This window comes from Oncorhynchus keta, chromosome 2 (assembly GCF_023373465.1).
Source record: "Oncorhynchus keta strain PuntledgeMale-10-30-2019 chromosome 2, Oket_V2, whole genome shotgun sequence".
Taxonomy (NCBI): Eukaryota; Metazoa; Chordata; class Actinopteri; order Salmoniformes; family Salmonidae; genus Oncorhynchus; species Oncorhynchus keta.
The window spans coordinates 59815155-59835879 of NC_068422.1; the positions used below are offsets into that span (position 1 = coordinate 59815155).

Here is a 20725-nt window from a genome sequence, read left to right on the forward strand (position 1 = left end):
CATATGGACTTGGTCCCCTATTTCCTGCTACAACAGCCTCCTCTCCGCTGGGAAGGCTTTCCACTAGATGTTGAAACATTGTTGCGGTGACTTGCTTCCGTTTAGCCACAAGAGCATTTGTGAGGTCGGGCACTGATGTTGGTCGATTAGGCCTGGCTTGCAGTCGGCGTTCCAATTCATCCCAAAGGTGTTCAATGGAGTTGAGGTCAGGGCTCTGTGCAGGCCAGTCAAGTTCTTCCACACTGATCTCGACAAACCACTTCTGTATGGACCTTGCTTTGTGCTTGGGGGGATTGTTATGCTGAAACAGGAAAGGGCCGTTACCAAAGCACAGAATAGTCTAGAATGTTATTGTATGCTGTAGCGTTAAGATTCCCTTCACTGGAACTTAGGGGCCTAGTCCAAACCATGAAAAACAGCCCCAGACCATTATTCCTCCTCCATTAAACGATACAGTTGGCACTATGCATTGGGGCAGGTAGCGTTCTCCTGGCATCCGTCAAACTCAGGTTCGTCCGTCGGACTGCCAGATGGTAAAGCGTGATTCATCAATCCAGAGAACGTGTATCCACTGCTCCAGAGTCCAATGGCGGTGAGGTTTACACAACTCCGGCCGACTCCGGCTGGCTATCACAAGCTGCTCGGCTATGGAAACCCATTTCATGAAGCTCCCGACGAACAGTTATTGTGCCGACGTTGCTTCTAGAAGCAGTTTGGAACTTGGTAGTGAGTGTTGCAACCGAGGACAGACAATTTTACGTGCTACAGCACTCGGCTGTCCCGTTCTGTGAGCTTGTGGGGCCTGCCTCTTCGCGGCTGAGCCATTTCCACTTCACAATAACAGCACTTACAGTTGACCGGGGCAACTCTGGCAGTACAAAAAAATTGACGAACTGACTTGTTGGAAAGGTGGCATCCTATGACCTTATGGAGCTCTTCAGTAAGGCCATTCTACTGCCAATGTTTGTCTATGGAGATTGCATGGCTGTGTGCTCAATTATATACACCTGGGTGTAGATGAAATAGCCAAATCTACTAATTTGAACGGTGTCCACACACACAAATATATACGGTACATATACACACAAATTTGTAGGCTGTGTGCCATTGTAGAGAGGATGAGAATGTTCTTGTCAATTAAATTAATTATAATTTTTTAAAACATTGTCAGTCCTGTGGGAATCGAAACCACAACTCTGGCGTTGCAAGATACATGTTCTATCAACTGAGCAACACGGGACAAGCAACATTAATGTTCTGTATTTTGTCATATTTCATGTTTGGTGTGGACCCCAGGAAGAGTAGCTTCTGCTTTCGCAACAGCCGATGGGGATCCTAACAAAATGCCAAATCAAAACACAATATGTACAACTGATCTATTATTGGTCATTCAGGGTTGATGTATGAAGATTAAACGGGTAAAAAAAAAAAAAAGCTAAATGAGTAGAGCAACACTCACGTCTTTCAGTTTCCGAACCCAGGGTTTTTGTGCCTTGCGGAAACCTTCCTCTGCCTCCTTTGTCTCCCGGAACCCTCCGATCATCTGCTTGTGGAAGGCATCTTTCTGCCAGTTACGGACCTTGTCGCTGTCCTCCACAGCCAGGTGCTCCTTCAGCTCCATGTGGATCTCACTCAGCCTATCAGCAGCATTCATGAAGGCATGCCACGCCTTCTCCAGGGTGCCATACTGAGGCCCTACAGGTAGAGAGAAGTCACAGGGTTAACGGACACGTTTTACGCCAATAACATATGGCTCCAAGTCATTCAATGAGAGTCAAGTCGTTATCCAACCAGAGAAATGACCTACACTACCGGTCAAAGGTTTTAGAACACCTACTCTTTCAAGGTTTTTTTTTTTTTTACATTGTAGAATAATAGTTAGGACATCAAAACTAATTAAATAACAATCACGTTGTAACCAAAAAAGCGTGTGTGTTTAGTGAGTCCGCCAGACCAGAGGCTGTAGGGTTGACCAGGGATGTTCGGTTGATAAGTAAATTGGACTTTTCCTGTCCTGCAAAGCATTCAAAATGTAACTACTTTTGGGTGTCAAGGAAAATGTAAGGGGTAAAAAGTACAATATCTTGGAATGTAGTGAAGGAAAATGTTACTTTTTTACGAAAACATCACCCCACCACCAGGCCAACTCACCTTTCTCCACCACGCCCCTCCACTTCTTGGCCCAGTCACTCAGCTGCTGGGAATAGCCCTTCTCAATCTTGGCCCGCTCCGCGAAGCAGCTGACGAGCTCGTTGCACAGCTTGTGTCCATCGTCGATACGCTTCACCGTCCTCTTGTAGTGCCCCGGCTAAGTAAAGATGGACATATACTTATGTAAGAAAGACCTGCTACATAGGGAGAAAGTCGTGGAAATATGGCCGTTGACTTGCGGTTTAGAAAAATGTAACAGTTCGAGAGAAGAATGGGCAAAATTTGACAACCCACAGTTGACCTCTGCCTACAGAGAGCACATGAACATCTGGACAATCATCCAGAGGGGCCTCAGGTTGCAGAAAATGTCAGACTTAAACAGATGTCAATGCCTCAGCATATTTTGTTGACTGCTGCAGAGGATATGTAGTACATATCTATGAAACCATTCAAAATTAGCTGAAATTTCAAAATTTGTACCTGTCAACATAGCACACAAAAATCAGACTGATTTGGCTGCTGGTTAAATGGGAATGCCACAGGCCAACAGAGCAGGTGACTACTGCTGCTAGTTTCCCTCAGAGCAAGTGATAACTTGATGGGGCAGGCCTGATGAGGTGGGGCAAAAGAGGAGCTAATGGGGGGGAGGAACCTCATAGCTAGGGCATGGAAATATAAATCAGCAGGGACCCATTATGTGCGTTGCCCATGCAAACGATGGAAGGCTGCCCGAGGGGGGCAGTCCCGTGGTAGTTCTACTTCCACACATTGGTTAGCGCCACAGGGTTGGCAGCCCTGGGGGGGGGGGGTGTAGTTGTTGAGCTTACCTCCCAGAAGCTGTCGCAGCTCCCGACGTCTCGCAGGTCTCCGTTGGAAGACATCTCGGGGTCGCCTTTACAGCACAGAATGATGGCGGCTATCTGTTATAACCGAAGGGAGAACAACATGTAAGACTGTCGATGGACTACAGAGCTGGCTATAGTTATGTGAAACCCATTCAAAAGTCTGGGAGTCAAAATTCAAGAGAAAAATGCAGGGAAATTGCCAAAAAGCAACAGCAGAAACTACCATGTCATCACAAGGGAAAAGTAAATTACTGCCCTACTTGGCAAGCGTCCATAGGGTTAATACAAGAGCAGTGGCTGGGCAGAATAACTGAGTTCTCATTTCCCCCTTCTTTTCACCCGAACCCTCCTAACTTTCATGTATTTTCTGATGAAGCGATCCACTGGCATTACGCCACAGCCTTAGTCTGTAGAAAAGGCCCCATAGCTTCTCCTCACAGAGCTAATGAGTCTACCCTAAAGGTGTAATCCAGTAATCCCGTAGGGTGAGGGGAGAGAAAGGAGCAGAGCAGGTCTCACCTCTGAGTGTCTGTCTCTGTCAGAGGATTGAGCCGAGGCAGACTAGTTTTAGCCAGGCTGGGGTTGCATGAGATAGATAAAGGATGCCCTGTCATTGAGGTTAACCCACCACCACACTTAGTCAGCCATACTAATAGCAGGTCTTACCTGTTACCAACCAAAATAGCTGATATGTTTTTCAAGAGCGAAAACTCTGAGATATCCACATTCCTTGAGCTCTTGTACTCTCATATGCTTGAAAATAACACTTGTTGTATGGTCAATTGACCAAATAATTGATTTTAAATTAAAACAATTGTCCCCCAAAAAAATCCAATCTAGATCCATTTTTAAAATTCCCACCTCAAAAAAATGAACAGTGTTCAGAGTTCACACTTCCCTATACATCCACTTCCCCTGGTCCCGTTCCTGATTGTATTAGCTAGCTGTGCCAAGGTCAAATTGCTTCCTTTGACAGACAACAACTTGGAAGGAAGGAAGACTGGGGATTCTGGGAACATTCATTACCAAAGCTATCCAGCGTGATTTTGCACTGCTAAAAACACCAGCCGCTCCCTATCAAGTCTGAAAACCCACAATTGAAAAGAAAAATGAATTTAAAAAAAGTAACTCTGCAAAAGGATTTGACCAAACCTGTGGAATTCGTACAGCACAAATGCTGAACAAAACTATAGCAATCTGTGGCATTGTGTTGTGTGACAACTGCACATTTTAGAGTGGCCTTATTGTTCCCTAGCACAGGGTGCACCTGTGCAATGCTGTTTTAAAATCAGCTTCTTGATATGCCACACCTGGTCAGGTGGATGATTCTCTGGGAAAGGAGAAATGCTCACTAAACAGGGATATAAACACATTTCTGCACAAAACTTGAGAATTAAGCTTCTTGTGCTTATGGAACATTTATGGGATCCTTTATTTCAGCTCGTGACCCTTGGGACCAACACTTAACGTCATACTGCATGGGGCAAAATGGTGGTCACACCAGATACTGATTTTCTGATCCACGCCCCAACCATAAAAAAAAAGGCATCCATCATGTGTGATCCATATATTAGGGCCTAATTAAATGAATTACAATTGCCTGGTTCCCTAATATGAACTGCAACTCAGTAAATTATTTTAAAATGTTGCAAATTGCGTTAATATTTTTGTTCAGTGTATATACACACACACACCTTCAAATTAGTGGCTTTGGCCACTTGAGCCACACCCGTTGCTGACAGGTGTATACAAATTGAGCACAGCCATGCAATCTCCATAGACAAACATTGGCAGTAGAATGGCCTTACAGAAGAGCTCATTGACTCTCAGTGGCACATAGGATGCCACCTTTCCAACAAGTCAGTTGGTCAAATTTCTGCTCTGCTAGAGCTGCCCCGGTCAACTAAGTGCAGTTATTGTGAAGTGGAAACATCTAGGAGCAATAAAGGCTCAGCCATGAAGTGGTAGGCCACACAAGCTCACAGAACGGGACCGCCGGCTGTCCTCAGTTGCTACACTCACTTCCGAGTTCCAAACTGCCTCTGGAAGCAACTTCAGCACAATAACTGTTCGTCGGAAGCTTCATGAAACGTGTTCTCTGGAGTAAAGATTCACGCTTTCACCATTTGGTAGTCTGACGGCCGGACCTGGGTTAGGACGGATGCCAGGAGAAAGCTACATGCATAGTGCCAACTGTGAAGTTTGGTGTAGGAATATTAGTCTGGGGATGTTTTTCATGATTCGGGCTAGGCCAAACACAGTATACAAGGGCATTCTAGATGATTCTGTGCCCACTCCTGTTTCTGTATGACAACATCCACATTAACTAAGCAAGGTCCATAGAGAAGTGGTTTATCGAGATTGGTGTGGAAGAACTCGACTGGCCTGCACAAAGCCCTGACCTCAACCCCATCGAACACCTTTGGGATGAATTGGAATGCCGACTGAACCAGGCCTAGCTGCCCAACATCAGTACCCGACCTCACTAATGCTCGTGGCTGAATGGAAGCAAGTACCCACAGCAATGTTCCAACATCTAGTGGAACCCCTTCCCAGCAGAGTGGAGGCTGTTATAACAGAAAAGGGGGGTGGACCAACTCCATATTAATGCCCGTGATTTTGGAATGAGATGTTCGACGAGCAGGTGTCCATATACGTTCGATCATGTACTGTACATGAGCTACACCATTATTCTGAGAATTTATAGGTAATGGACCTACAAATATGATAAACAGCCACAATTCCATCCAAGGCATATATGTAAAAGTAAGGCCGAATAACGGGTATCTTTGGTTATCACTATGGCAACAGCATCCAGGAACAATAAAAAGCACAATATTTACATCTTGCAGTTAAAATGAGAAAATAAGGAAAAGGAATATAAACAAATGTTATATTAATTATGCCAGAAATGGCAGTGGAAACATCTTTATGTGCAAATATTGATATAATAGCCATCATATAGAAGTCAATTTAGAGTCAAGCGTTGATATGGTGTTTGGTTCTCCAACTACGACTCAGGAAACTATGCAGTTTATTAAAATAGATTAAATATATGAACCTCACCATAATAAAGCGCTGCTCTACCATCAGGGCAGGTCCTTACAGGCCCTAGTTGTTGCACCTGGACTTCTGTTCAGTCGCCACAAAGAGGGACTAAGGAAAATTGCAATTGGCTCAGAACAGGGCAGCACAGCTGGCCCTTGGATGTACACAGAGAACTAACAATAATATGCCTGACAATCTCTCCTGGCTCAAAGTGGAGGAGAGACTGAATTCATCACTACTTGTATTTGTGAGGTATTGACATGTTGAATGCACTGAGCTGTCTGTTTGAACTACTGGCACACAGCTCAACCACCCATGCATACCCCACAATTCATGCCACAAGAGGTCTCTTCACAGTCCAAGTCCAGAATAGACTATGGGAGGCACACAGCACTACATAGAGCCATGACTACATTGAAGTCTATTCCACATCAAGTAAGCAGTAAAATTAGATTTAAAAGGCAGATTTAAAAAAAAAAATACACCTTATGGAACAGTGGGGACTGTTGCTTCACAAACAGACGCACTATACACACAAACGTAAACATGGATGTTGTAGATATGTGGTAGTAGAGTAGGAGCCTGAGGGGACACTTAATGTGTTGTGAATGTATTTCAACATTTAAAAATGGCAGGAACTAACAGAGATCCTTAATAAATACATGGCAGTGAAGGTGCACGGTGACGAGCTTGATGCTGCTTTCCAATACATATTGAGGCTCTTATTCTGGTGACCAATGCGTGACTGTCGTTTGACAAATAAAAATATTCTTATGCATAAAAATCTAATCCGTAGACTAGCCAACATGCACTGTACCTGCAAGCTGCTGGCCAGAACGCAGGTGCCAAGACCAGAGTAGACACATTCTATTTAAAACAACAGTTTGTGACAAAACAAAATTGGTAGAGTTGAAAATGCAATGGGAAAACAGCGACCTTCAGGTTTTTTATTTGGTACATGAAAACATAAGCTTAACTGTACATTGTGTGCACTTCATCACGCACTGATTTTAAACCACAACAAGTCCAGTTAATGTAAACATCCCACTGGCTGTAAAAAACAAAAACATTTTCTTTATGTGGATTCTAGAATAATTCACATGGAAATGTGTCCCAATTGAATGGAAACCTAGCTAACGTTAAAATGTTACAATAGCAATTTCCTTAGAATACCTTTGGTGAGTTCTGCAGTTTAGACATTCAATATCCTTGAACTTCCTGCTGGCAAGGAGAAGAGGAGTGGTGCTGTGGAATGTATGCTAGCAGGGAGAGGCATTTCCCACAAATACGCCAAAACAGGAAAATGAGAGGCTCACTTCAGCAAGGCCTGCTAATTGAAAAGTCAATATCTCAGACCCCATCTCAGAGTGGAAAAGTTGGGTGGTGTGGGGATGCAGCACGACAACAGTGATTGAGGCCCCGGGGTCAAGTAATATAACCCCTGAACGATGATGGGAAACCAGCAAGTGATTGTGTCAAGTGATTCAACCACCACTAATCTCCAGTCAATAACCAGTTGACGGCATAAGTAAGACATTTCAGCAGCTTGAGTAATCGAGGTCACATTGGATTCAACATAGTGATACAAATTCAGTCCCTGGAAGGGCCAAAGGCTCAGATTCAATAGATATAGATACTAATATGAAAATGTTTTTCTACAGATGCCATACATTTATGGAATCGAGGGATATTATACTGTCCTGGGGGGGGGGGTATATTGAAATCACAAGGATAAGAGCAGAAAGCAGAGCAGCCATCTATAGAGTACACTCAATTCATACTACAGAAGATTAAATCTGTAAACATGACAGGCTGCAGAATCACACACTCTGGTATCTGGGTCTTTCTGCATGTAGCCTTTACTCAGAGATTACACGTTGAACCCTATAAATTACCATTTTAAAAGAAATACTCCAAAATAAAAGGTGGAATGAATAAAATTCATTGCCCGACTTCCCTTTCTATTAAATTTATATTGTGTTACAAAAATCTTGACAGCAACCTTTCTATATTGAGGACCAATATAGAAAGGGGCGGCAGGGTAGCCTAGTGGTTAGAGCGTGTGACTAGTAACCGGAAGGTTGCGAGTTCAAACCCCCGAGCTGACAAGGTACAAATCTGTCATTCTGCCCCTGAACAGGTAGTTAACCCACTGTTCCTAGGCCGTCATTGAAAATAAGAATTTGTTCTTAACTGACTTGCCTGGTTAAATAAAGGTAAAAAAATAGATCCTAAATGCTTCGGAAAACAAAGTATATGACAAGCATTAATGAAGACCCCTGACTGAACATAACTGAGCAACAAACTTCCACACAGGCCCTGTAAGCAACAGACCACGTTCTCCCGAGTGATGCAGTTGTCTAAGGAGTCACTACAGTCCCTGGTTCAAATCCAGGCTGTATCACATCCGGCCGTGATAGAAAATCCCATAGGGCGGCGCATAGTTGGCCCAGCATCGTCCAAGGTTTGGCCGTCATTGTAAATAAGAATTTGTTCTTAACTGACTTGCCAAGTTAAATAAAAATGTGCTGCAGGCTTTCAATTGGACAACATCCCTGTGTCAGAGGATGTTTACGTTCCACCGGTCACCAACCTTGTTTAGGCAGTATGCTTAGTTCATCCTGATCACTTAGCAGAACTGGAATTTGTTTAAATCTCTGGGAGATTAAATCCTCAGCGGGGGCATCGCTGACAGAAGACAGCGGGTCCTGTTTAACAGAGGGATTTGGGTCGAACGCTGCTGAACCCTTCATGGAAAAGGGCACTAGTCGTCTCAGGTCAGAGCTGGAAACAAGTATTTGTGGGCAAGTAGGCCGTGGACTGAACAACAGAGGTAAACTGGATACCAAATGGCAGCACATTCAGAACCCATTATGGGTGCTTTCACCCCTCCCCCTTAGATGTGACGGAGAACACATACCATGTGGAACTGGTTTACTTACATTGCTTAGAAACACTACCTGGAGAGATTAAGTTCTATTGTATTTGTAGAGTACTGAAAATGTCTCTTCTTGGAATGTTACCCATGCTGACAGAGTTAGAGAATGAACACAGGCTCGTGTTTCCTTCCAAAATTGGGTCAGATTAACAAGCCAAGAGCTCATAAACCACACTGGAAACTTGCAGTCAATTTGATTAAATGTATACGAGCAGCATGTGCAACTCTTATTTTCACTGAAAACGCTGTTCAAAAGTCTGAGCAAGCATAGAATGTTCTGCAAATAATTTCCTTGTTGGATTTCTGCAACACAGTGCAATCAGAAAGTATTCAGACATCTAGACTTTTCCACATTATAGCCTTACTCTAAAATGTATTTAATACACCCCCCGTCCCCTCAATCTACACACAATACCCCTTTATGATTAAGCAAATAAATCATATTTTTGACATTTATACAAAATAAATCTTATTTACACAAGTATTCAGACCCTTTACTCAGTACTTTATAAGCGTACCTTTGGCAGCGATGGGGAGCATTGCTGCACAGCTATCTTCAGGTCTCTCCACAGATGTTCAATCTGGGGTCAAATCTGGCCTCTAGCTGGGCCACTCAAGGACATTCAGAGACCTGTCCCAAAGCCACTTCTGGGTTGCCTTGGCTGTGTGCTTAGGGTCATTGTCCTTTTGTAAGGTGAAGCGTCACCCCAGTCTGAGGTCCTGAATGCTCTGGAGCAGGTTTTCATCAAGGATCTCTGTACTTTGCTCCGTTCATCTTTGCCTCGATCCTGACTGGTCTCTACGGACCACAACTTCGACCTCATGGCTTGGCGTTTGCTATGACAGGCACTGTCAACTGTGGGACCTTATATAGACAGGTGTGTGCCTTTCCAAATCATGTCCAATCGATTGAATTTACCACAGGTGGACTCCAATCAAGTTGTAGAAACATCAAGGATGATCAACAGAAACCAGATGCACCTGAGCTCAATTTCAAGTCTCATAGCAAAGTGTCTGAATACTTATGTAAATAAGGTAATTTATTTTAAATAAATTAGCAAAATCCTCACAAAAAAACAAAAAAAACAATTCTGCTGTGTCATTAAGGGGTATGTGAGAAAAATGTGTTATTTAATACATTTTAGAACAAGGCTGTGTAATGTGGCTCTTTCTGGGTATAGATCGTGGCATCCACCTCTCTCTCCGACACGCAGGTTCTGTTCTCAGGTTGTAAATTCCTGGAGGAGACTCTCTCCCCTGGCCATGCAGAAAGAGAGACAGAGAGAAATGATTTCACATGGCGAAATCCTAAAACAAAAAAATGGGAATTTGATACAAAATTCCCACTTGTGAGAAGGTGGGAATGGCCAGTGGACACGGTCCGTGGACACTTAAGGGACGGGTATGACGAGTGTGTTTCATTTGGTGACCTCAGAGGACAGGAAACACAACTGTCTCTGTGAATATGTACATTTATTAAATATGGGGTTTGAATTCAATTCTTGTATAAAATGAATGAGTAAATATGAAACTGTGAAATTATGTAATGTTAAACCTTCATTGTGAAAGAATTGTATTCTACAAATAAAAACACCTCCTGAGGAAATCCTCTTCAGACCACGCAAACCTCTGTGTAAGCTGAGGTGGCACAGGTTTGAGTACCAAGACTAGGCAAACCCAAACATATCTGAATAGTACTCTGAAGTATCCATTCTAACCACAAAAGACTTTGCTCTTCAGGGAAACACAGAGAGACAGAGAGAGAATAAAGTGACTCTCCAACAGAAGGACTGATGATTCCAATAGAGATCACATCGACACACTGGGCGTAAATATATATTGAATGCAATTATTCCCAAATGATTGAGCATTCATTTGTAAAGAACTAGCATTTCAATTAATTTAATTATCAACTGAGAAGTGACTTCTTTTGTCTTTCCCACCCACTTCCCTTTGTCCACCAAGCAGTCATATTGGCTTAGCCCACAAGGGAACCACCCCTATCATTTCCTTGTAACCATATCTACTGTGTTTGTGTATGCATTTCTGTGATTATTTAGTTAGTAAATGAATAATTAAGACAATTGGTGTATGGACAATTCATAGTAAAGGCTGGGTTCGTACAGATAAACAAATTTACAACATTTGGAATGAGACTAACTTGAGGTAAAGAATAATAAATTAATTAGATGACTAATTGGTCAGATATTAAAATATCTGAAGAGTTATTAGGAAAATTATAACTTTGTAATCTGAAGGTTTTCAAAGGTGCCCAGACTTCCTAGTTAATTACATTTCCATGATTAGTGTAATCACGTAAATATTATTACACAGAATTGATTTGATAAACATTCCTCACTTTAATGATGCCAAAGACGCAACAGCTGTAACATAAAATGTGAAAAAGTGGTCCGAATACTACCCACTGTACAACTACTAAATATAGAGCAGGCGTGCACTGAACACAAGGTGATACTCCCACAGAATTTCACAAACCAAAGCAAACAGTTGCGTTGCTACCCAGCAAAGCAAACACTAGTGCTGCAGCATTAAAAAGTATGGCATTCAAGAACACACCAGATACTATTAATCACTGATTGCTATCGATAGTGACTGAGTCACACCTTTTTTTGCGGTGAAAGACTTCACACATTCTAATATTCAGATTGGAGGCCAAGCATTCTTATGTGAATTATGGTATAGATGTCGACCGATTAATCGGCATGGATGATTAATTAGGGCCGATTTCAAGTTTTCATAACAATCGGTAATCAGCATTTTTGGATGGCGATTATGGCAGATTACATTGCAATCCACGAGGATTGCTAGCTAGCATTAATCTTATTTTTAAAAAACAAATCTTCACAGAATCACTAGTTAAACTAGTAATATCATCAACCATGTGTAGTTAACTAGCTTGTCCTGCGTTGCATATAATCAATGCTGTGCCTGATAATTTATCATCGAATCACAACCTACTTCCCCAAACGGGTGACAATTTAACAAGATTATTCACGAAAAAAAGCACAAAAATCGTTGCACCAATGTACCTAAACATAAACATCAATGCCTTTCTTAAAATCAATACACAAGTATATATTTTCTTAAACTGCATATTTAGTTTAAATAAATTAATGTTAGGCAATATTTACTAGGGAAATTGTGTCACTTCTCCTGCATTCTGTGCAAGCAGAGTCAGGTTATATGCAGCAGTTTAGGTCGCCTGGCTCGTTGTGAACTGTGTGAAGACCATTTCTTCCTAACAAAGACCGTAAATAATTTGCCAGAATTTTACATAACATTGAAGGTTGGCAATGTAACAGCAATATTTTGTTTCCGGATTTGACCATATTAAATTACATAAGGCTCGTATTTCTGTGTGTTATTATATTATAATTAAGTCTATGATTTGATAGAGCAGTCTGACTGAGCAGTGATAGGCAGCAGCAGGCACGTAAGCATTCATTCAAACAGCTTTCCTGCAGGGTAGCCTAGTGGTTAGAGCGTTGGACTAGTAACCGGAAGGTTGCAAGTTCAAACCCCCGAGCTGACAAGGTACAAATCTGTCATTCTGCCCCTGAACAGGCAGTTAACCCACTGTTCCTAGGCAGTCATTGAAAATAATAATTTGTTCTTAACTGACTTGCCTAGTTAACCTGTTAATCCTACCCCCTACTTTTTCAAACATTCTGTTAAAAATCGCGCAACATTTCAGCGCCCTGCTACTCATGCCAGGAATATAGTATATGCATATGATTAGTATGTGTGGATAGAAAACTCAGACGTTATAAAACTGGTTAAATCACGGCTGTGACTGTAATAGAACGTGCGTTTCATTGAAAAGTGCAGGAAAATCTGATCACTGAAAATGGAAATATATATCCATGCGTGACTTGAACCCATTGATAAAGGTGAACCACATTTAAGTGGGGCTGAGGTTGCAATTACCTACAGCTTCCACACGTTGTCTAGAGTCTTGTCATTTGCCTAGGATTTGTTTCTTGGTCAAACAGACGCAAGGCAACGCATTTCTTCCGGTCTCCGACCGGATATTTTGGTTGAGAATTACCCGGACATTATTTCCAGACGGACAGCTAAAGAATATACTTCGCCTCGTGATCAATTTGATCGCTTATTAACGTTTAATAAAACCTAAAGATGCATTACAAAAGTATTTCGAAGTGTTTTGTGAAAGTTTATCGTCGACTTTAATTTTAAAAAATGACGTTACGTTATAAGACGCTATTTTTTTTTCGTTTATCACACAGTCTTCATAGATCGATATCTAGGCTATATATGGACCGATTTAATCGAAAAAAAATAACCAATAGTGATTATGGGACATCTAGGAGTGCCAACAAAGAAGATGGTCAAAGGTAATGAATGTTTTATATTTTATTTGTGCGGTTTGTGTAGCGACGACTATGCTAATTATTTTGTTTACGTCCCCTGCGGGTCTTTTGGGGTGTTACATGCTATCAGATAATAGCTTCTCATGCTTTCGCCAAAAAGCATTTTAAAAATCTGACTTGTTGCCTGGATTCACAACGAGTGTAGCTTTAATTCAATACCCTGCATGTGTATTTTAATGAACGTTTGAGTTTTAACTAGTACTATTAGCATTTAGCGTAGCGCATTTGCATTTCCAGATGTCTAGATGGGACGCCTGCGTGCCAGGTAGGAGCAAGAGGTTAAATAAAGAAAATAATTTGCCAGTAGCTCTTCGCAATGCTTGAAGCACATCGCTGTTTATGACTTCTAGCCTATCAACTCCCGAGATTAGGCTGGCAATACTAAAGTGCCTATAAGAACATCAAACCGTCAAAGGTATATGAAATACAAAATGGTATAGAGAAATAAACCCTATAATTCCTATAATAACTACAACCTAAACTTCTTAACTGGGAATATTAAAAGACTCATTTTAAAAAGGAACCACCAGCTTTCATATGTTCTCATGTTCTGAGCAAGGAACTTCAACTTTTTACATGGCAGACACTGCACTTTTACTTTCTTCAACACTGTGTTTGTGCACTATTTAAATCAAATTGAACATGTTTCATTATTTATTGGAGACTACAATTGATTTTATGTATGTATTATGTTCAAATAAAAGAGTTCATTCAGTATTGTTGTAATTGTCGTTATTACAAATATATATATTTTTTAAATTGGGCCGATTAGTCGGTATTGGCTTTTTTTGGTCTTCCAATTATCGGTATCGGCATTTAAAAGCCATTTTTAAAATCAACCTATAGTATGGTAGAGAGGAAGACTGAGGGAGATGACAGAAAGCTCAAAGCAATATCCCCAAAGGTCAGACAAACTACCCAATCCAAAAATTCAGTCAGAGTAACAACAAAATTTAAATAAAATTGCATAGGAGTGGAACCCAAAGAGGACTTACCCAAGATTAACTTAAATGAGATGGGTTGAGGTCAAAGATGAGGTCCCTGTCGAGGAACTCGGCTTTCTCTGTGGTACTGGAAGAAAGAGGAAGTGTGTGACAGGGAGAAATGGAGTATGGAGGAGCACAGCATGAGCAGTGGAGGAGAACCACTCACGGTCAGAGTATGACGGAGGCTGGAAGTCAGATGGTTATCATGAGTCCTGGCTCCAAAAGGTGGCAGATTCTGAATTAGAGAGTGAAATGCCACACACAGAAGTATTGGATAACCAGTCATGGGTGTGCTGGAAAACGACAGTGTGGTGGTCTTGGAAGAGACCCTCAAACTATGGAAGGTCATGAACACAACTAAAATAACCTGCTAAGAATCAAAGAGAAGGAATCCATTTTAACACCTTAGAAATGTTGGAACTTCAGCCCCAAGGTTAAGTTACCAACCCTGGGCTGGGGGGCTTAGACAAGGTTACTTACAGATGAAGTCAAATAAATTGGCACCCTTGCACTTTAAAATGGAGCAGAAGGTGGGCCCCCTTTTTAAAGATAAAACTAATCAACTGGTCAAATGGCTATTTTTACTTTGAATGCACCTGCAACTTACCAGAGGTGAGAAGTTACACGAACGAGAATTTATTGAATAATAAATTCCCTTTTTTAAAAATGTATTTTTTTAACTTAAGTGAATAATCTTACATTTAATTAAAAATATATTCCTTTGCAGTTGTAAATCAAACAAAAACACGTCAACACTAAACATTCTCAATTTCAACAAATTATTTTAATAACTGATGGCAGTAGTAACTACTGTAGCTAAATAGCCAGCTAACCTCTGATTCAGAGGGGTTGGGTTATATGCGCAAGACACATTTCAGTTGAATACATTCAATTGGACAACTGACAAGGTATCCCCCTTGCCCTAACCTCTGTAGCTAGCCAGCAAGCAACGCTAAAAGAGATCGCAAACGGGTTAGCATAACTCTAGCCCCTCCCCCTCAAATGTTTTTCTAAATATTAGCAAGCCGAATAGCATAAGGCCAGCAAACACGTCCCTCATACACTAGGAATGTATTTCCGCAAAATACGGAACGAAAAGGTGTCTCTCAGGTCCCAAAACTTGAGTTTTCTGGAGACTTGTGGGAGGAGTGCTGATGACGTCGCCCACTGTATTAGCTTTCGGTAGCCTGATTCCGTCCAGACTGAGGAGAAATCCGCAAACAATGCATCCCAGACCAACTCCTGAAGTGGTCAGCCAGATCTGAATACAATCAGACCACAAAGCGAATTGTGCATCTAGACCAGTCTTTTCAATGCGATCTTTGAATTCTGATAGCAAAAGATGCATGTAAGTGTCATGTGTAGACAACCAAAAAAACTGAAAGCAGGTTACACACACACCCCCCCCCCCAATGAAGGCATGACTGACAACTGAAGTCATGGATTATTTCAAAGAGTGGCATTGCTTAATTACATAAGCAGGCAGGCTAAAGGATCTGGATAGCAGTTTCCCCAAATGTTTTGGTTTTTGCCCTAGCACTATACAGCTGATTCAAATAACCAACACATTATCAAGGTTTGATTACCATCAAGGCCAGGACAGGTTTTTGGAAAACCCTGTGGATAGGACAGTGGTGCAAAGTGTTCTCCACTGTCACCAACTGATACAGGAATGTTTACAAATTAATGTGTATACAGTTCATGAGGTGAATCTCATACTCTTATTCGATTAATTGTTTGAAAGATTAAAGAATATTTAGTGGCTGGTCAGTTGCACACGCAAAAATATAACTAAAATGCCACTTCAATTCTAGTGAGACATCCCGAGTTCAAGCCCAATGGTTTGCACTGCTGCAAATCTTCCATGGAGCACTTACCCCAGTAAAAGGATCCACTGTTTGGCCACAGCACAGCTCCATGTACCCTACCCTAGAGGGCCAAGTGAGCCTCAAATTCCAGTGTTGGTAATGTGAAACAAAGACATGTTTGTTCCACAACCAATGTCCAATAACTACTTAGAACAAAGGAATAAAAAAATAAAAAGCAGCATAGTCATCTGCTCTGTGCTAAAATCTCTGAGGTGTCAGTAATCAAAACAGTTTGCGACAACAATGAAAAAATGAAAACCAGTAGTACTGAGGCCCTCAACGACTGGCTTTGAATATCTCTGTACTTTAGTTTCAAGGATTGTAAGCGGGAATAATCAAATGTAGGAAGGAGTTAGAAGCAATGTCAACTATCAATGGAAAGCGGCTCCCGAGTGGCCTAACAGGCTGACTACAATACTCTCGTCGCGTGCATTGCGAAATAAATTCCGAAGTCTATATTATTCAATTATTGCACCAATGATCATCTATGTTGTCAAGGGCTAAAATAGAAGTCAGTTCTATTTCTGACACAAGTCCTGCCTCTCCCATCTCCATTATTTTATCGAAGCAGGAACCCACATGCCATCTCCTCATTGGTTATACACACACGTGGTTGACTGAAAGAAGAACAAGGTCAATGGCGGAAATGCACCTAATTTATGAAAGTTGCCAATCACAATATAGTCAAGAGAAGAAAAATCCTGGAAGGAGGAGAGATGACTGGAAACAATTTGGTTGACCGTTTTGTTTGGATTAATTGGTGAGTAGAGGACGTTGTGCATTTTAGGTAGAATAAATCAAATACATTTATGCACGATGGTGCGTGCGCAGCTAGTTTGGGTTCCGTGTAAGGCTTTGCATCTCAGTGCTAGAGGCGTCACTACAGAACCTGGTTTGATTCCAGGCTGTATCACAACCAGCCGGGATTGGGAGTCCAATAGGGTGGTGCACAATTGGCCCAGCGTCGCCCAGGGTTTGGCAGGGGTAGGCCGTCATTGTAAATAAGAATTTGTACTGGCCTACACAAAACAAGCCAAAGGAAAAGTCGATTCAGCCTTATTTTAGCTATTTGCAGATGGCCCGAATCTCTCATTTCTAAACCACAGTTCTCATGGCGCAGGTCTATTCTCAATGACAGCTCTCCCAGCTCAAGATAGAACAGCAGGAAGGGTTATTTAAGCAATGAGAACGCTTGGCAGCAAGTGTGAGACCACAACAGGCTAGATTATACACACACACACACAAGGTCTAATGCAGTGTGCCTTAAAAAGTTAGGCAAAGGCATTGTCTCAAGGTGATGCGTCATACATTAACATGGTGTACCATGCCCAGGCCAGTGTTCCCAAACCAGTCCTCAGCGAATGGCTGAGGTCCCAGGATAAACATATGTATTGCTGTGTATGTAGCCTGAGACCAGAATAAAATCAAATTCTGTTGGATAAAGAAAGCTGTTTTGCTTAACAATAACTAGCACAAGTATCAGACTAGCCATACTCTAAAATATTCTGTACCGATTTTCATGCTTAGTCAAAGTATTGCTGGTATTAGGCATATCAGGGGTCGTGCTTACAAACGGCTCAAATCTATATTTCTATGAATTTACACTTGCTTTTAAAAAGGGTGGGGTTGTTCTCATATTGCAACAGAGAAATGCATATCCAATGGGAGGTTCCTCAATTTATCCTGTGTAACTTAGCCTATGGATATTGGCAGTTCTGCTCAACAATACAACGAATAGCCAGCCATATTGTTGATCTATTGAAAAAGATTAAGCAAATGCTTTGTGTCAGTTGGCCTACATAGCGTTTATTAATCTCAATTTCATACACAACCCGTCAAATCTTTAATGTTTGCCAACATAGCTTGCTGTCGAATAGCAGTAGCATAATAGTTGATATCCATTGAAGAGGAGTGTAGACTACAGTAGCCCAAGGATAAATGGATTGTTCATAGCCCCCCGCCCCCCCAAATACACATAGAAGACTATTTAAAAATCACATGTTAATCCAAACAATGTAATAACGTACCATGAGATAGTCACCCATCAACACGATTCACGATGCATGTTTGATCTTACATTCATGGAGTCGTAGTTACCCTATGGTTTAGCCTAGCCTGTGTGATAGGTCATTATAGGTCATATTGACACAACGTTAACTCCTGTTCAAGGCAACAAATGGAACAAACGCAAACACGAGTCGAATTGTAACAAAACTGTAACCACTCGGCGACCATAATAGAATAGAACGTGTCTACTTTGTTTCCCATCCAGTTTGCGACCTACCTGTTGCAGCTTCAAATCCTTAGTCACTCGGCGATGGAGAAGCTCACCAACTCCGGAGCGAAAATTCCCCAAAAGCAATCCCTTGATCAAACCAAATTGGCGAGAGACGCAAACAGTATTATTCTCTTCATAACCGAGAGTGCATCAACAATTTCGCTCGAGAACTTTCCCGAAGAAAGCGAAGGCCATCGTAGATACCACTCTGCCATTGCAACGAAGTTATTATTATTCGATTTCCTGCCCCCTTCAAATTCACGAGGTAGGCCTAATATCATCGGCGGTAAATTGGTTAAATGTACTTTAGTTAGAAACAGTACAACATAAGCCCCAAACCTTGTGCTATCCGGCGGGTATGTAGATACAAAGCCAATCCTCCCGGATGTTCTGGAGAGGTCTCCAAGCTGTGTAATTAGACGCGGTTGCGAACCACAATATCCATTCATCCAATTACATGCGTTAACCCTTTACTGACTAGAGATGAGTCAACAGCTCACAGTGACAATTATGGTCAGGCCATGTGAATCAAACCTTTTTCATTAATTGTCACTCAACACATAGGCTACAAGACTACTTGACATAACATAAGTGTCCGTGGAATCAATATATTTTATTGATTTATGCCAAACACTTGTTGCTTGGTCAACTACCTTATTCAATTACCTGTGAACAGCACCATCTCTAGGTCATCAGGTGAATCACACAATATTAGTATTTTGTCTGGTGTCTGTTGAAAGTAGCCTACTGTAGCCGAGTGACAATACTTTTTTCAATACAATAATCTTCAACAGACCACAGCAAATAGTGTGAGATGATTTGAGGTTTGAGGAAAAACAAATGAATGATATTGACCTAAACTGTAGGCTACATACAGTAGAACTATTATTTAACCACAATTTTTTGGAAATCTGCTGAAGAGTGCTGTAGTATGTTCTTCTCTTCTGACATAATTCACCCTGAGGGACCTTGAGGAGTCATTACGGTATGACATGCAGATCTTTGGCTGTAGTGATACTGTTAGAGCAGAGAGACTATTCTGGAAACACCACTCCCACACCTCTCAATCTGACAGATCTGCTCACCAGTTGACCTACTATAGCTCAGAGTTGCCGGAGGACATTAAAGGCACAATCAACCATGTGTCTCTCATATAACTTCTCAGAAATAATAACTTCTATCGAATGGATCTGAGAAGTTATAGGAGAGACACATGGTTGAGTGGACTTTCAAGGACCCCGAGCAACTGTAGGCTAATGAATAAAAAGAGGAAACCACAACAGGAGTTGTTCTATGAGAAGAAAGCTGGACTGTTTTGTGATGTTTCCTGGAACACATCACCCCCCCCCCCCATTATGTTTATTTTTAAAACTGAACAAAAATATAAACGCAACATGTAAAGTGTTGGTCCCATGTTTCATGAGCTGAAATAAAAGATCCCAGAAATGTTCAATACGCACACAATGCTTATTTCTCTCAAATGATTTAGCACAAATGTGTTTACATCCCTGTTAGTGAGCAGTTCTCCTCTGCCAAGAAAATCCATCCACCTGACAGGTGTCCCATATGTAGAAGCTGATTAAAACGGCATGTTTATTAACCAGGTGCACCTTGTACTGGGGACAATAAAAGGCCACTTTAAAATGTGCAGTTAGATGTCTCAAGTTTGTAAGGAGCGTGCAATTGACACGCTGACTGCAGGAATGTTCACCAGAGCTGTTGAATGTATATTTCTCTACCATAAGCTGCCTCCAATGTCATTTTAGAGAATTTGTCAGTACCTCTAATCAGCCTCACAACCGCAGACAACATGTGACCACGCCAGCACAGGGCCTCGACCTTTGGCTTCTTCACCTGCGGGATCGTCTGAGACCAGCCACCCGGAAAACCGATGAAACTGAGGAATATTTCTGTCTGTAATAAAGCCCTTTTGTGGGTTAAAACTCATTCTGAATGGCTGGGCCTGGCTCCCCAGTGGGTGGGGTTGATTAAGGTGTCATTTATTTTTTTAAATTCACTGATTTCCTTATATGACCTGTAACCCGTTAAATTGTTGCATTTATATTTTTGTTCAGTATATATAGTACCAGTCAAAAGTTTGACACACCTACTCTTTCAAGGGTTTAGAGAAAACCCCTTGATTGAGTAGGTGTGGCCAAACTTTTGACTGGTACTGTATATAAAGAAAGACAACACCCA

The 20725-nt window shown here is 41.6% G+C and overlaps 1 protein-coding gene across 8 annotated transcripts in view; it reads right to left on the reverse strand.

The window, feature by feature from the left end:
- LOC118357790 (protein kinase C and casein kinase II substrate protein 3-like) overlaps positions 1–19012 on the reverse strand; it is a 28590-nt gene extending 9578 nt beyond the window's left edge. Inside the window, exons 1-6 of one of the 8 annotated variants that reach the window (XM_035735128.2) lie at positions 18533–18951; positions 14547–14615; positions 14390–14465; positions 2979–3071; positions 2152–2308; positions 1460–1695 (exon numbers count right to left, since the gene is read on the reverse strand). In XM_035735128.2, coding sequence (XP_035591021.1) covers positions 1460–1695; positions 2152–2308; positions 2979–3032 — 447 coding nt within the window. In that variant the 5' untranslated portion in view covers positions 3033–3071; positions 14390–14465; positions 14547–14615; positions 18533–18951. Of the gene's footprint in view, positions 1–1459; positions 1696–2151; positions 2309–2978; positions 3072–14389; positions 14466–14546; positions 14616–18275; positions 18296–18532 lie in introns of those variants that run through there. The other 7 variants (XM_052479727.1, XM_052479736.1, XM_035735135.2 and 4 more) reach the window with 7 other exon arrangements.
- Positions 19013–20725: the final 1713 nt, after the last annotated feature.